The sequence below is a fragment of the Barbus barbus genome (genome assembly GCF_936440315.1).
Source record: "Barbus barbus genome assembly, chromosome: 22".
In the NCBI taxonomy this organism is placed as follows: Eukaryota; Metazoa; Chordata; class Actinopteri; order Cypriniformes; family Cyprinidae; genus Barbus; species Barbus barbus.
Genome location: NC_136750.1, coordinates 16,548,123 through 16,563,843, shown reverse-complemented (window position 1 = coordinate 16,563,843; position 15,721 = coordinate 16,548,123). Strand labels below are relative to the sequence as shown.

The following is a 15,721-nucleotide window of genomic DNA, read 5'->3' as shown; positions in this document are numbered from 1 at the left end:
TGGACAGGAAGGAAAAGGGATTAAATTGTCATATTTGTTGCTACTGTAACCTGTTTTGGTCATGTATATGCTCTGTTTTTTTGCAGAAATATACATTTATGTGCATTTACACCAAATTCAGTCCTTATTCCTGTGTTTTTCCAACTTTATACTTAAGGATGAGTTGATTTAGACAAGAACTTACCTGCAGAGAAAAGAAGACTGCCTTCTCGTAATGGCAAGATTCTCTGCTTTACTTTATGCTCCATATACTGATCCATTCACACAGCTTAAATGTGAAGGGGGAAAATAAATGAAGAGGCGGATATTTTGCCAAGTGGACAGATTCCATGTCTCATTATCTATAATTAGCCTGAAGCTTGTTCAAGCAGTCTTGGATGTTGCAGAGGTTCTGTTGGGAATATTGTTTATTTTTAGTAATGAACTTCGAATTTGAATTCTCTGTTGGGAACTAACAAACAAAGCACAACATGTTGTGGCTTTAATAGCAAAGAGCCGTAATGCAGTCAAGGACCAATGTGAATTCTGATATGTTTTCAGTCTGTTCATGTTCATGTGAGTTAATGCATGAAGGGTTAACCTTGTTTACATACAATATAGGCTACTGTTTCAAAAATATATCTAATTGTTTTATAATGTGAAAGAATTGTGCATTTTTGCACTGAAATTAAAAATGAAACAGATAATCAGATTAAATAATGGTTTTGACTTGTTGGTTTATTACTGTGATTAGTAGTTTAAAAGGTTGTTTAGTCTTTTTGTGTCACCCTTGTTGTATGAATTGACACAACCATGTCAGGATTTTCTTTGAACCAAGACTTTCAAAGTTCTGAGAATCATAGTGGAAGGAAATAATAGCATGTTGCATTAGCATAATAGGATGCAATTTTGATTGTTTACTATGCAAATTAGTTTGCAAACATTAACATTTTATATATAATAGCAAAAAAGCTAACAATGATTATTTGCTCTTTATTTTGATGCACTAGCACTTAAAAAGCTTGCTGTCTTTATTTTTTTAAAAGAGAAAGAAATATGAAATTGCTAAACACGTCCATATTATTAGTGACTTTCATCACTTCTTTGACTAATTTACATCACTTATTTCTATCGTCACTTCTAAGACACTGTATACTACCATTCAATGGGCCTCATTCATGAACATGAACTTTCGTAAATATAGGAGTAAATTCGGAGTAATTTACGTGTAAAACGGACCTTCCCAAAAACTCTCCTCTGGATTCACAAATGCTTCGTAAACGTCTGATTTGATAGTTAAACATGCGTATGTTAATGAATTCCAATCATTCGTAAATAGGGATTCCAATCATAACTTCTCTATTGTTGTTCAGTTGTTGTACAAGTAGGATGATTGGTCGGTGTGGTATTTGTCCCGCCCCTCCTTCATTGATTGGACGGCTGGGTGAAAAGTGACAGTGACGTAGTGATGGGAAGTTCGGATCATTTCACCGACCCGGACTTTTGAGTCTCGTTCACTAAAATGAACAAATCTTTTTTCGAGTCATTTCGTTCATTTTGTTCATTTTAGCAAAATATAATTAAAATGTTACGTGTTATTTCCCTAACACGTCTAGCTACTACTAAAGTTGATCACACTACAAACCTATAATACAAAACTATAATGTTATAAGAAACAGAAAAGATTAATTCATTGTTTACCTGGGTCTTCAGATTAGCTCACCTAATCTGACAAGTGAAGTGAAGTGACATTCAGCCAAGTATGGTGACCCATACTCGGAATTCGTGCTCTGCATTTAACCCATCCAACGTGCACACACACAGCAGTGAACACACACACACCGTGAACATACACCCGGAACATACACCCGGCAGCCATTTTATGCTGCAGCGCCCGGGGAGCAGTTAGGGGTTCAGTGCCTTGCTCAAGGGCACCTCAGTCGTGGTATTGAGGGTGGAGAGAGCGCTGGACATTCACTCCCCCCACCTACAATTCCTGCCGGCCGGAGACTCGAACCCGCAACCTTCGGATTACAAGTCCGACTCTCTAACCATTAGGCCACGACTTCCAAATCTTCGGGATTGAGTCGTTCGTTCTTTTGTCAGTGACGTGACAGCATTGGATAGAGAAATTAGTTAATTTCCTTACGAAGGTTACGCGTCTGGGGCTGTCACGTGAAGAACGAACGACTCGAAACAGGTGAACTAATTCCAGTACAGAACCATAGGATGTTGCGCATGCGTGACTGAACGAATCACATCAAAGATTCGTTCAAAATGAACTACAGTAACATGCGTTGCATTCTACCCAAAGCTAAACTGGAGCTAAACAGTTAATCAACTCTCAGCTACAAAAAAACAAACAAACAAAAAAACAGAGCAAACGAACTCGTAAAATATTATAATGGCAGTGCATCAAAATTCACTGTCATTAGTTTGCCAAAAAGAACAGAGAAAGTTTTACGCTCCATTTGCACGTGGTAGGGAGCAGGTGTAAATTTATTTCGTACCAGCTAACGTTTTGAAAAAACGAACATTTTCATGAATTCGAAAGTTTATGTCAGAACGGCTTTACGAACGATTTACACAAAAATTCGTTCTGCTCGTGTTTCATGAATGAGGCCCAATGTTTTTTGTAAAGAAAATAATATTTTTACTTAACAAGCATGTGTTCATTTCATCACAAGTGACAATAAAGACATATCCTGTCACAAAAGATTTCTATTTCAAATAAATGCTGTTCTTTTGAACTTTGTATTCATGAAAGAATATTTAAAATGTATCAGATTTCCACAAAAATGTTAAGCAGCACAACTGTTTTCAACATTGATGATAATAAAAAAAAATCTTGAGCACCTAATCAGCATATTTGAATGATTTCTGAAGGATCATGTGACACTGAAGACTGGAGTAATGAGGCTGAAAATTTAGCTTTGCCAACACAGGAATAAATTACATTTTAAAATATATTAGAAAAGTGTTATTTAAAATTATAATAAAATTTCAAAATGCTAGTGCTCTTTTACTGTATTTTTGATCAAATAAATGCAGCCTTGCATGGTTTTTGAACAGTAGTGTATGTTTGGCCTGTATGTGTGGTTCTTGCATTTAATTATTTCACCAATTAAGTAACAGCAGATTTAATTATAAGTTTAGCAGGTATTAAATAATACACACTCAGAAGATACTCTTTCATAATCAGAAGGTCTAGTTTATTTTTAAGGAGAAGTGGTTCTGTAGAGCGGGTCTGTGTTTGTGATGAGGGCGGATGGTGCTCCGTTCTGGTCTCAGTCTGTACTGGAGGACTATTTTGGCTGTTTATCTCTGGATGCCCTGCAGCAGTTCTAAATCTGTGTGCATAAACATGAAGGCGTCTGGATTTGCTTGCTGTTTTGAGATAAGCGCTGCTCCAACAATTCTGTTTAATTGTTGAATTTGAGCATTCACAGTTTGCTCTGATAAAGTGTGTGCTTATGGGGTTACGTGTTAACACTGTGTCTCTGCTAATGAGCTTTATTTCTAGTATAAAGTGATGTTCCTCATTGTGTGGAGTGTGTGTGTGCGCACTCATGTTTGTATTTGTGTCCTGTATGCCTTTGTGGATGGATGTGTATGTGTGTGTTTGTATTCATATGTGTGTGTGTGTGTTCTGTGTGCAGCTACAGAAACCTGGCCACCGAGCATGAAACGCTCATGCAGAAGTACCTTCATCTACTCCAAATCGTGGAGACCGAGAAAACAGTTGCTAAGCAACTTCGACAACAGATAGAAGATGGGGAGATTGAGATTGAACGTCTAAAATCAGAGGTAAAATTTGTAATTCAAAGTGCAGTAGGGATTGTTTATCTATAGTGAACATGCCAAAATCCAGTCGAATATATCAGCAGTTATGCTGCATATCAAAGTGAAAAGGTTGTCTGGGAAATGAGTGCAAAACTAAATATTCAATGCTTTGTCTGAACAGCTAGTGAACTTGTTTAAGAAAGCCCGGTATGAAAAGGTTGGTTTCAGGTTCACCTGACTTGAACATGGTTTACATAAGATGTGTTTGCAAAACAGAACTGAAAAAAATGCATTGGTTACCCTAGTGAAAAATAAATAGGCCAACTTTAAATATTTGAAATACATTTATTTCATGCCAAGTATACTACAAACAGAACAACTAATTTTGTTCTTAATGAACTTTAATTGTGCAGAAGTAGTGCTAAAGTCCAACTAAGATATGCTTAAGTTTATTGCAGGTATACTTTAGGCAGGGGTGTCATGTACTTATTTTTGAGGGGGCACGAGTTGGGGAGGGGGGGGGGGGGGTCATCACGTGACACACAGCAGCCACAACAGCACTTATATTTTATTTATTTTTTTCTTTTTATTCAAAACTTTCACAAACGCATTAACTATATCATGAAATACAGTATCTTGATTCTCACCTTTATAGATTATGTTGATCTATAGTGGTCAAAGTATGATGATGATCAAAGTATCCTAAATAATGTAATCTATTAACTATGCATAAAAACCTGTCTGTTTACTTGATTAACCAATATTGGTGTCATGCCATAACATTTTTAATACAATTTATTTGATGTGAATTTAACATTGAAAGTTAATGTGAATTAAAAAAATGCAAGTAATTAGGCTACTAATCATAACACTTTCATTGTACAGAAAGAGAGCAAAGAACACTAACAGTCTAGTTCAAGCACTCTCAAAAACTCCCATTAAAATCACTGAAGCTGTTTACACTATGAAATTAATATCTTACAGATTCGTACACACATTTGCACTTTGTTGTATCTGACGAGAGAATTCGCCAGAAAGAGGTATTCAGTCAGCGAGCGAGTGAAGAAAAAAACGGCATTTTAGCGATGACTCATCTGAACGCCTCTGATTGGTCATTGCATTCATAAGCTCAACAGAATCGTGTGTGATTGGTTATAATGCACAGTGCTGTAAAAATGCATCTGTCTCTGGCTCAGCGCCAGCCAACGAACATAGATTTGAAATTAGCAGCTGATGATATGACGCACTGAACATTCTAATCACGCCGGTGTGATTGTATTAAATTATTTGGAAGCTGCATTCAAAATCCACTTGGCTCAAAAATCTTAGGGGGCACGTGAATAGATGTGAATAGATTTTAACTATACTTAGTATAAAATAAATGTATTTTAATTATATTACGTTTAGACTACTGTATTACTGGCATTATTATGGAATAAGTGGATAAAAATAAATAAATCTATTATAATTGGAAAAACTTAAACTAAAATACATTTTAACTTACAAATAACTAAATAACACTAATTAATTTTATGTTTTGATACAGAATATATTATAAAGGTTTATCATGCACTGTAAAAAAAACAAAAAAAAAACAGCAGCTGTGGTTGCCAGAAATTCACTAAAATATAAATGGTTACAAGGTATTTTAGGAATTGCTGGATGGCATATTGGTACCTGTATATTTTACAACCATAAATTTCATGAAGTGATATAATAATAATATACCTGTCAGCAGATAGACACGGGACACAGAGGTAAGTGCAATACAAACAACAGGTTTATTGAAAAGCAGCAGAGGGGAATGAGATGAGCAGTAAGTCCGGGTAAGTAGGCGGGGAATGGGAAAGTCTCTTGGGGCTTATCAGAGTGTTAATGTCCTTGTTTCTTTATCAGAGGATCCAGAGGGAACAGCAGAGCGTGGAGACGGTGGAGCACAGGAGCGATGGAGAACGGGGATAGGAACACAGGAGAAATTGGTAGGTAGACAAAAGGTAAGTGGGTCAGGGTAGTCAACATAGAATGTTTGAGACCAGACAGTGAGTGAATGAGAGGAGTGCAGGGATATAGTGCTGCTGATTAGTGCTGACAGGTGGCGGTGATCAGAAATCAGGCGATTGGGATCTGGTGAGTGTCGTTGGTGGAGACTGCGGTGACTGTGGTGACACTCTGACAGTACCCCCTCCTCCAGGGGCGGCTCCTGATGCCCTATTACGGCGACAGGGTCAGCCACGGCCTCTGGGTGCAGGATGGTCAGGGTGGTTCTGGTGAATCTCGGCCAGGAGAGAAGGATCCAGCACATCGTCCCGGGCCACCCAGGATTTTTCCTCCGGCCCATATCCCTCCCAGTCAATAAGATATTCCAGGCAGCCACCTCGTCCCCGAGAGTCCAAGATGTCCTGCACTCTGTAGACTAGGGGCTACTCGATGATCTCGGGAGGAGGAGGTACTGCAGGTTCGTCGGGTTCTGTGACAGAGGGAGAGACAGGCTTGAGGAGTGAGACATGGAATGCTGGATGGATACGATACCGTGCAGGGAGTTGGAGATGGAAGGTGACCTCATTGCCTCTCGATGGTAAAAGGACCGATATAGCGGGGACTCAGCTTCCAGCAGGGCAGGCGGAGACGCAGATCCCGGGTGGAGAGCCAGACCTTATCTCCAGGACGATAGACGGGAGTGGCAGACCAACTGGCATCTGCATAGGTCTTGTGTCTCCGCACTGCCTGCTGGAGTTGGACATGAGCAGAGTCCCAAACTCTCTCGCTCGCTTGGAGCCAGTGGTCGACAGCTAGAATGTTGGAGGGCTCTTCTGTCCAGGGAAACAGAGGGGGTTGGTAGCGAAGTATGCACTGGGGTGAGGCCGGTGGTGGTTTGCTTGAGGGAATTTTGTGCATACTCGGCCCATGGGAGGAAGCGGTTCCAGCTGTGCTGGTTGTCATGACAGTAGGCCCGGAGATATCTCCCAATTTCCTGAATCTTCCGCTCAGTCTGGCTGTTAGTTTGGTGGTGATACCCTGAGAAGAGACTGACGGTGACATCGAGGAGTTTGAAAAGTGCCTTCCAGACACGGGAGACAAACTGTGGCCCACGGTCGGAGGCGACATCTTCTGGGATGCCGAAGGTGCGGAAGAGATTATGGAAGAGGGCCTCTGCTGTTTCGAGGACTGTTGGTAAACCCCAGAGGGGAATTAACTTGCAGACTTTGGAGAATCTGTCAACTGCGACAAGTATGCAAGTATAACCTTCGAACTTGGGGAGATCTGTGACGAAGAAGACTCCGACGTGGGACCAGGGGCGACGTGGAATGGGTAATGGGACTAATTTTCCGTCGGGTAAGTGATGTGGAGTCCTGGAGATGGCACAGACTGAGCATCCACGAATGTACTGGGAGACATCCCGGGCCACTCTGGGCCACCAGTACCAAGCTTGTAGGAGTGAGAGAGTACGCTGGCTGCCTGGGTGTCCAGAGCCCGGGGAAGCATGCAGGAAGCCCAGAAGGGAAGTCCTCAAGGAGGTGGGCATGTAGGTTTTGCCCTCTGGGCCTCCCAGCGGAGCGGGTTCGGTGATGGAGGCGATGCGGATCTGTTCATCCAGGGCCCACCGGTTGTGGCTCACAAGGACGGCTGGAGGGAGTATGGGTTCAGGTGTGGAGGGTTCATCGGGGTCATGGATACGTGAGAGGGAATCTGCCTTCACATCGATACGTGATGAAAAATTGTAACCGGGTGAAGATGAGGGCCCAGCAAACATGCCAGGGGTTTAACCTATAGCACTTCGGAGATATTCCAGGTTTTTGTGGTCAGTGATGACCATAAAGGGTTGTTGAGCTCCCTCCAGCCAGTGTCTCCATTCCTCCAGCACCAGTTTAATGGCGAGCAGCTCCCGATTTCCAATATTGTAGTTCCGCTCCGCTGGGGAAAGCTTCCTGAAGAAGTAAGCGCAAGAGTGGAGTCGGGGAGGCTCTCCGTGGTATTGAGACAGCACTGCTCCCACGCCGGTGGAGGAGGCATCCACTTCCACTATGAATGGGAGTTGGGGTTTGGGATGTGAGAGGATGGGAGCAGTGCAGAAGGCCTCCTGGAGCTTCTTGTTGGCGGCTCGAGCTTCGAAGTTCCAGAACAGAGACTTGGGTTTCTGACGGAGCATGGAAGTGAGGGGGGCTGAGAGGAGACTGAAGTTCAGAATGAACCTCCGGTAGAAATTAGCGAAACCGAGGAATCGTTGAAGATCCTTTACTGACTGAGGCTGGGGCCAGTCCCGGATGACTTGGACCTTCCCCTGGTCCATCTGGATCCCATCCGCACTGAGAATGTAGCCGAGGAACTGGACCGTGGGGTGGTGGAACTCACACTTCTTGAGCTTCAGGTAGAGGTGGTGTTTCCTGAGTTGGCGTAGGACTTGCATCACGTGATGGCGATGTTCGGCCAGGTTCCGGGAGTAGATCAGGATATAGTCCATGTACACGATGACAAACCGGTGGAGGAACTCCCGGAACACCTCGTTCATAAACCCCTGGAAGACAGACAGAGAGTTGGAAAGGCCATCCGGCATGACCCGATATTCATAGTGGCCTGAGGGGGTAATGAACACCGTATTCCACTCATCACCTTCCCGGATACGAACGAGGTTATAGGCACTCTGCATGTCCAGCTTCAAGAAGATGCGGGCCCCACGGAGTTCCTTGAGGGCAGCCGGGACCAGGGGAAGAGGATAAGGGAGCTTGACAGTGTGATTATTGAGTGTCCGGTATTCGATGTAGGGCTGCAAGCCTCCGTCCTTCTTGCCCACGAAGAAGAAGCTTGAGGCCACCGGAGAGGTGGAAGGGCGAATGAACTGTTGTTGGAGAGCCTCCTTGATGTAATCCTCCATCGCCTTGCGCTCCGGGAGGGACAGGGGGTATACTCGACCCTTGGGGAGTATAGCTCCAGGCAGCAGGTCGATGGCACAATCCCATGGCTGGTGCGGTGGTAACTTCGTGGCTGCCTGTTTGCTGAACACATCCTGGAACGCCAGGTAGTCAGTTGGGATCATCAGAACCTCACAAGGTTCGGGGCTCTCCACTAGGGTGGAATGAAGTTGGAGCTTCAGGTTACTAACCAGGGGTACAGGGACATTGGAGAGACAGTTTTGGATGCAGGTTTTACTCCATCGGAGGATCTCGCTGGTATCCCATCTGACTTCGGGGGAATGTTGAGATAGCCAGGGGCATCCCAGGATGATATCGACGGTGGGACCTCCAGTACCAGAAAGGAAATCCTCTCTTGGTGAAGACAGCCTACTTGCAGAGTGATCGGCGGAGACCAGAACTTGATGTGCCCACGCCTGAGCAATTTTCCCTGTATGGTCTCGATCTTCAGCTCGGCCTGTCTCTGGCGGGGTAAATCAAGCTGTTTTAGGAGGGCTTGTGAGATGAATTTGCCTGAGGATCCCAAGTCCACGAGGGCGGGTACTGAAATGAAATGACGTGGGGTGAGCAGTTGTACCGTTAGCAGCGGTAGGGTAGAGATAGCAGGCTCCAATTGGAGGGAACTCACCGCAGGGCGTGGGGGGCGAGAGGGGCACACCCAACTGAAGTGCCTCGGGAACTCCGCAGTAGAGGCACAGCCCCATGGCGAGACGTCGAGCACGCTCAGTGCGCGAGAAGCGATTAGCATCCGTTTGCATAGGTTCTGGTACCGGAGGACAGGCAGCAGGTGAGGATGGAGAATGAGCGGTTATGTCCGACTGACAAGCCGTGAGACGTTGGGAGATCTTAACGGCCTTCTGCATAAAGCTCTCCAGACCAACAGTGTCATCATAGATCGCCATCTGGGCTCTGATCTGTGGATCCAAGCCCTGACGGTAAGCAGTGAGTAGCGGAACTGCAGAGTATAGTCACTGGCCGAAGAATCTCCCTGGCGGAGGCAGATGAGTTGGTCTGCAATGGAGAGCAAGCCGGTAGATAGACCAAAGACCTCCTTGAAGTGGGAAGAGAAAGCATCGAAAGAGTTAATTATAGTGGTCTGTGAGTTCCAGATGGCTCGTGCCCAGAGCAATGCCCGTCCGGTTAGCAGGGAGATCAGGAAGGCAACTTTAGCCTATTCGCTGGAAAATTTATGGGATTGAATCTCTATGTAGAGTGAAACTTGGAGTAAAAAACCGCTACATTTATCCGCCTCACCCGAATAGTTTGCAGGGATGGCCATGGGACTGGCAGAGGCAGACTGTGAATGTGTGACCGGAGAGAGAGCTGTTCGAAGAGTGCTGACCAGCTCTTCGAGGGGATCCGCAGCGGCGGGGTTCGGGAACTCCATCTCCGGTCGTTGGTTCTGGTCTGGTCTTCTGTCAGCAGATAGACACGGGACACAGAGGTAAGTTCAATACAAACAACAGGTTTATTGAAAAGCAGCAGAGGGGAATGAGATGAGCAGTAAGTCTGGGTAAGCAGGCAGGGAATGGGAAAGTCTCTTGGGGCTTATCTGAGTGTTAATGTCCTTGTTTCTTTATCCAGGGGATCCAGAGGGAACAGCGGAGCGTGGAGACTGTGGACCACAGGAGCGATGGAGAACGGGGATAGGAACACAGGAGCAACTGGTAGGTAGACAAAAGGTAAGTGGGTCAGGTTAGTCAACATAGAATGTTTGAGACCAGACAGTGAGTGAATGGGAGGAGTGCAGGGATATAGTGCTGCTGGTTAGTGCTGACAGGTGGCGGTGATCAGAAATCAGGGGATTGGGATCTGGTGAGTGTCGTTGATGGAGACTGCGGTGACTGTGGTGACTCTCTGACAATACCAGTCTATTTCTGTAAAAATCTGCTTTTTACTTTTAAATAAACTGATAACCACTATTATAATACAGGTGGAACAATAAAAAACCATGTGATGAATCAGAGTTCATTGTAAAGGGCCTGTAAAAAGAAGAAAAAAAAACATGGCCTGTACTTGTATATATAGAAACAAATATACGCAAAAAAGACAAAACTCCATTAATAATGCAATAAACATATGAATAGCATAGCTGAATAACATAAAATGCAACAGAAAACACCCTAATGTATATTACTGATGGCAAAGGGAAAAAGATATTTAAAGAAAATATATTCATATGTTATGTGTCACGTAGGGACTTCTAGGAATGTCCTGTTACTTTTTTTTTTTGCCATAAATTATATGGCAATTCATAGTTTGTGCTTCCAAAACCATAAATGTTACATTATTTTTCAGTAAAATTCTGTATAATGCAATGTTAAACCATTTGTTTTGGAAAGTTAAGGTAACTTACAGTTAACCAATTAACAGGTTTCACTCTAACACACATTATACTTTCTTTTTTTTTTTCAGAAAAATACCAACTTTCTCCAATGACTGTACAAGAATTTCCACCAAAACTCCAAATCTCTTTAAAACCTTCAACATTATCCATAAATTTATCATATTTAAATTCTAGGTGTATTCTAGCTCTAATTATACATTTAAAAAACACAAGAACATCAATGTTATTATGTTGCTCTATTTTCCTTTTTCTTGTTACATAGCTTGTTACTTTAGCTTTTCCCAATAGATCATTTAAAAACAAAAAACTAGTCTGCCTCTCTTATCTACTAGTCCGTTGTTGGGTGACTAGTCAATCATCGTGACCCATATTACATGCTCATTACGTTTCTGAAAAGGAAAATAGTAGAGAGAATGAAAAGTGGTGTGAGAAGCATTTGGTTATCAAGAGCTTTCTCCAGACTACTTTGCACTTCACTTTGCATCTCTGCTCATAAAAAACGGCTCTCCAGGAGAACTATGATCCCTGCTGTATTCTTCATTAGCCAGATCAAATAGTCATTTTACTTTAAAGTGCAAATGGAGCTGGCTGTATGAAATGGTGTGCTGAATATGCATGACCCCAGATGTATTGTGTGCGTCGCATCCTTGGTCCGCAGCATAATAAACTCTTTCAGTCGGTGTCCAATAAATGGAGCACTCACCTTCAGACTGTGCTGGCCAGCTCCCGTCTCTTTTGTGTCCCCCAACGTTTCCCTTTCAAATTGCAGGGCCATGTAATAATTTGAAAGTTTGTGTACCCTAAGCATCGGAAATCAGCTGAGTGGCATCTGAGAGCTTTGATAGGGCGAGTGTTAGTGCCACACTCTGCTGGCACTGATTTGGCCTGACTCAATCACTTTGTCAGCATGCTGGGAAGTAGTGAGGGAAGGAACTTTTTTGCAAAGGAAGTGTTGACATTTTTATTTTTATCGCTATTTTGTTGCAGATCGCAGCGATGCTCAAAGACAACGAGAAGATTCAGTCGAATCCCACCACTGCACCTAGTGATGATGATTCAGAAATTAAGAAAATCAAGAAAGTAAGACTTTGGCTTTGAATCACACAGCTCTAGCCCAAAACCAAGTTAGATCCCTAGCACCCTAACTGTCGACTTGTTTTGTGGACTATATATATATATATATATATATATATATATTTATATAAACAATTTCTATGTGAAATTGCGTATTTGTGGCAGTACTGAATTATAAAAAAAAAATAATAATTTCATTTAATTATATTTTATTACATTATTACATTTTTCTGATTCTGGATGGTGTACTCTTTGTAAACTTATGACCACAACTGTATATTAGATTAAATCATCAAATATTTCTATGGATAATTTTAAATACTGAATAAAATATAAGTGAAGTATTTTTATATTTAAAATAAATATTTCTAACCACTCACCTTTTTATCCATCTTGCTTTTTTTTCACTGAGCTCATTGCAATGCTAAAAAAATGTTTCCTATGTTTTAAAATAAGTTGCACGCTCAAAGCAGCTATGATTACTTGAAATGCAGGTTGGTTTTGGAGCAGAGCAAGTGTTTTATGTTTCATAATTGGTCAAGGTATTTTTTTATGAGTTTGATGTGATTCTATTGATTGATTGTTGTTAATGCTGCTGCTCCAGGTGCAAAGCTTCCTGAGGGGCTGGATGTGTCGGCGAAAGTGGAAGACCATCATTCAAGACTACATCCGTTCGCCACATGCAGAGAGCATGAGGAAGAGGAACCAAGTCGTCTTTAGCATGCTGGAAGCAGAGGCTGAATACGTCCAACAGCTCCACATCCTGGTCAACAACTTCTTGAGACCGCTTCGCATGGCTGCCAGTTCCAAGAAACCGCCCATAACTCATGATGATGTCAGCAGCATATTCCTCAACAGGTAAGCACCAGTTTCAACTAGAAATAACCTGCAAGCTTAGCAGGAGAAACATTTCAAATGAGTTCACTTTAAAATCTCAATTGTTTCTCCTCAACAGTAGTCAGATAAAATTTCTCCTGATTCTCAGATGTTTCTTCTTTGATCTTGTCTATGTGTCTTCTCTGGTGAAGTAGAAGAGATCTTGGGAATGTCTCACACTGAGCTTAGATTTGTCAAATATCAAACTCTAAAGCAAATTCCAATTCTTCCAAGATCAAGTTATCTGAGCTTTGGTGATCCTCATTAATTTTATGGCTGTGTACTCTTGCTTTACCAACAATTGCCTCATTTATGGTTATTTTTATTTCTTCCAATCGATTTTACACAAAACATCTGACACTATTGTACAAAAGTTTGGGTCAATAAGATTTTTAAAAGAAATTATTCTGTCAGTAAAGACATGTAACCAAAGATTTCTACTTTTTTTCTTTCTGTTCATTAAAGAATCCTGAAATTCTAAATCCTAAAAATTCTAATTTACCATATTAGAATGATTCCTGAGGGGTCATGTGCAGTGTTGGAAAGGTTACTGGGAATTGTAATAGGTTACAGATTAGTGTTGTCAAAAATATCGATATTTCGATAAATATCGATACTGAAATATCTGAACGGTACCAATATTAATTTCCCGAAGTATAGATACACCGATACTAGCCGAGCTGTCACTTTCACTTCTCTCCAAAGGCGCGTGGACAAGCACCACACGTGACCGCACTCGTCTCCTTCGCTCTGGTTAAATAGCAAAAGTGAAGTGAATAGAAAGATGACTGCTCTGGTTGTTAAAGAACACAGCAGGAGCGCTATCTGTAGGGATCTATGATCTCCGCGATGCAGAGAACGCGCACGGAATCCAGTCATAAACACGGAATTTACAGTTTAACACGGAATGTCACGGAATTTGTCAAAGTTTGGATGAATTAATCAAAAGTAGGTCATTGCACTTAAATCAAATCGCGATATGAACTAGTATCTGTAAATATTAAGCTGCAAAAGTGGATTTAAATATGAATCCTGCATGTTCTGCGCGTCTCTGTGTGAATGTGCTGCACGTCCGGTTGTGTTTACTAATGTGGCGCTCGCGGTGATTTCAGCGTCTGCCGTCTCAATGAGGACATAAATACATCAACAATATCTCCAGAACTGATCTGAAAGGAACTTTACCAGCATTTTACCATTTAATTTGAGTAAAACTAGCATCATATCATACACACACAGAACTTTAGAAGTATTCACGGCAACCCGTCAAAATAAAAGTTCGGTTTAACTTAGCCTATTAAAGACCGTGTGCCAGAAATAGGCTATATTACTATTATTTAGTAGAATGTACATAATACTACTACTTACTACTACTGTTAATTTTTTTAAAGAAATAATCACAAAATATTTTAATTTTAATAGTAAATCCCCTTCATTTGCCAAAAATGTAAATGTTTAATTTTCATTAATTCAAATATAAATTAATTAAAATTGTTTTATGCCTTCATCTGATATCCAGTAAAATTTAAATACACAACACAGAATTTCTGAGGGGGAAAACACATTTCATTTAAAACACATTTCTCTACTGTAAGAATAAATAAAAATAGTTTGTATGCATTCAAATAATAGACATGCTAAAACACAGAATTTGGTAACAATAAAACATAAGGTGAGAAAAAAATAAAACATTTCATACGGCCCTAAACGTGTCATTTTTGTTACACTTTTAATAAATTAAATGTTAAATTGTATAATTTTCATGATTTTAATGAATTAGACATGTTTTTAGATTAATAGCATTTAATTTGACCATTAAAAAAAAAAAGAGTCCAGAAAATTCAAACGGAAAAAAACGGAATCCAGAAAAATTAAAATGGAAAAAATTGAATGTAGAAAAAAATAAAACGGAAATTGGGGAAAATAAAACGGATTTCATAGGGCCCTATATCTGGAAATATTTTGGTTATGAAGCAAATGAGAATATCAACAAATAGAACTTTATTCTATTTAGGATTTTAATTAGTACATGTATTAGTAAACGTTAGTTTCAATTAACATTTAACTAAGATTAATAAAAGATTAATAAATAAATCAACAAATGCAGTACCTCAAGACATTTTTTTTGTTCATGTAAAATATACCGCATGTTCTCGACTTGTTACATTTATCTTTAAATTAAAACAAATTACCCCATTAATATTGTGGCTGTTTTTTTCTCCGTGGTATCGAAAATGGTATCGAGTATCGATATTTTTCAAGGTATCGTATCGAAGTTAGAAATTCCAGTATCGTGACAACACTATTACAGATTACAGGTTACCCTATATAAAATGTAATAAGTAGTGTAAATATTTTGATTACTTTATTAAAGTAATGTTACTGATAATATTTGATTACTTTTCAAAATTTCTAATGAATGTTTTCAACTGTTAATCATTTTTAAACATTTAAAGCACGCAGGGTTAACCTTACAGTAGGACTCAACACTGGTTACTGTCAGACTTTAGCACCTGTTTACTTTGAGATTGTTCTGAGGTTAAATACAGATTTAGAATCAGAGGATAGTTTAATAGATTTGAAATGAAATCTTTGCATAGCTATGAGAGGAACACTGGAATCTAACAATGCTTTGGAAAAAAAAAACAGTTAATCTTGCATAAAATAAAAATAAAGCATATGCATAAAACTAAATAGGAAATAAATCCGTTATTAAATAAGCATGTGTCCTAAACACCTGAAACATTGGTGTCTCGTA

General features: G+C 40.7%; 1 protein-coding gene across 1 annotated transcript in view; it reads left to right on the top strand.

Annotated features, from left to right (window-relative positions):
* LOC306888456 (ras-specific guanine nucleotide-releasing factor 1-like) overlaps nucleotides 1-15,721 on the top strand; it is a 47,702-nt gene that overhangs the window by 12,751 nt on the left and 19,230 nt on the right. The window contains exons 3-5 of the mRNA XM_079446769.1: nucleotides 3,639-3,786; nucleotides 12,004-12,096; nucleotides 12,695-12,948. Coding sequence (XP_079302895.1) covers nucleotides 3,639-3,786; nucleotides 12,004-12,096; nucleotides 12,695-12,948 — 495 coding nt within the window. The remainder of the gene's footprint in view (nucleotides 1-3,638; nucleotides 3,787-12,003; nucleotides 12,097-12,694; nucleotides 12,949-15,721) is intronic.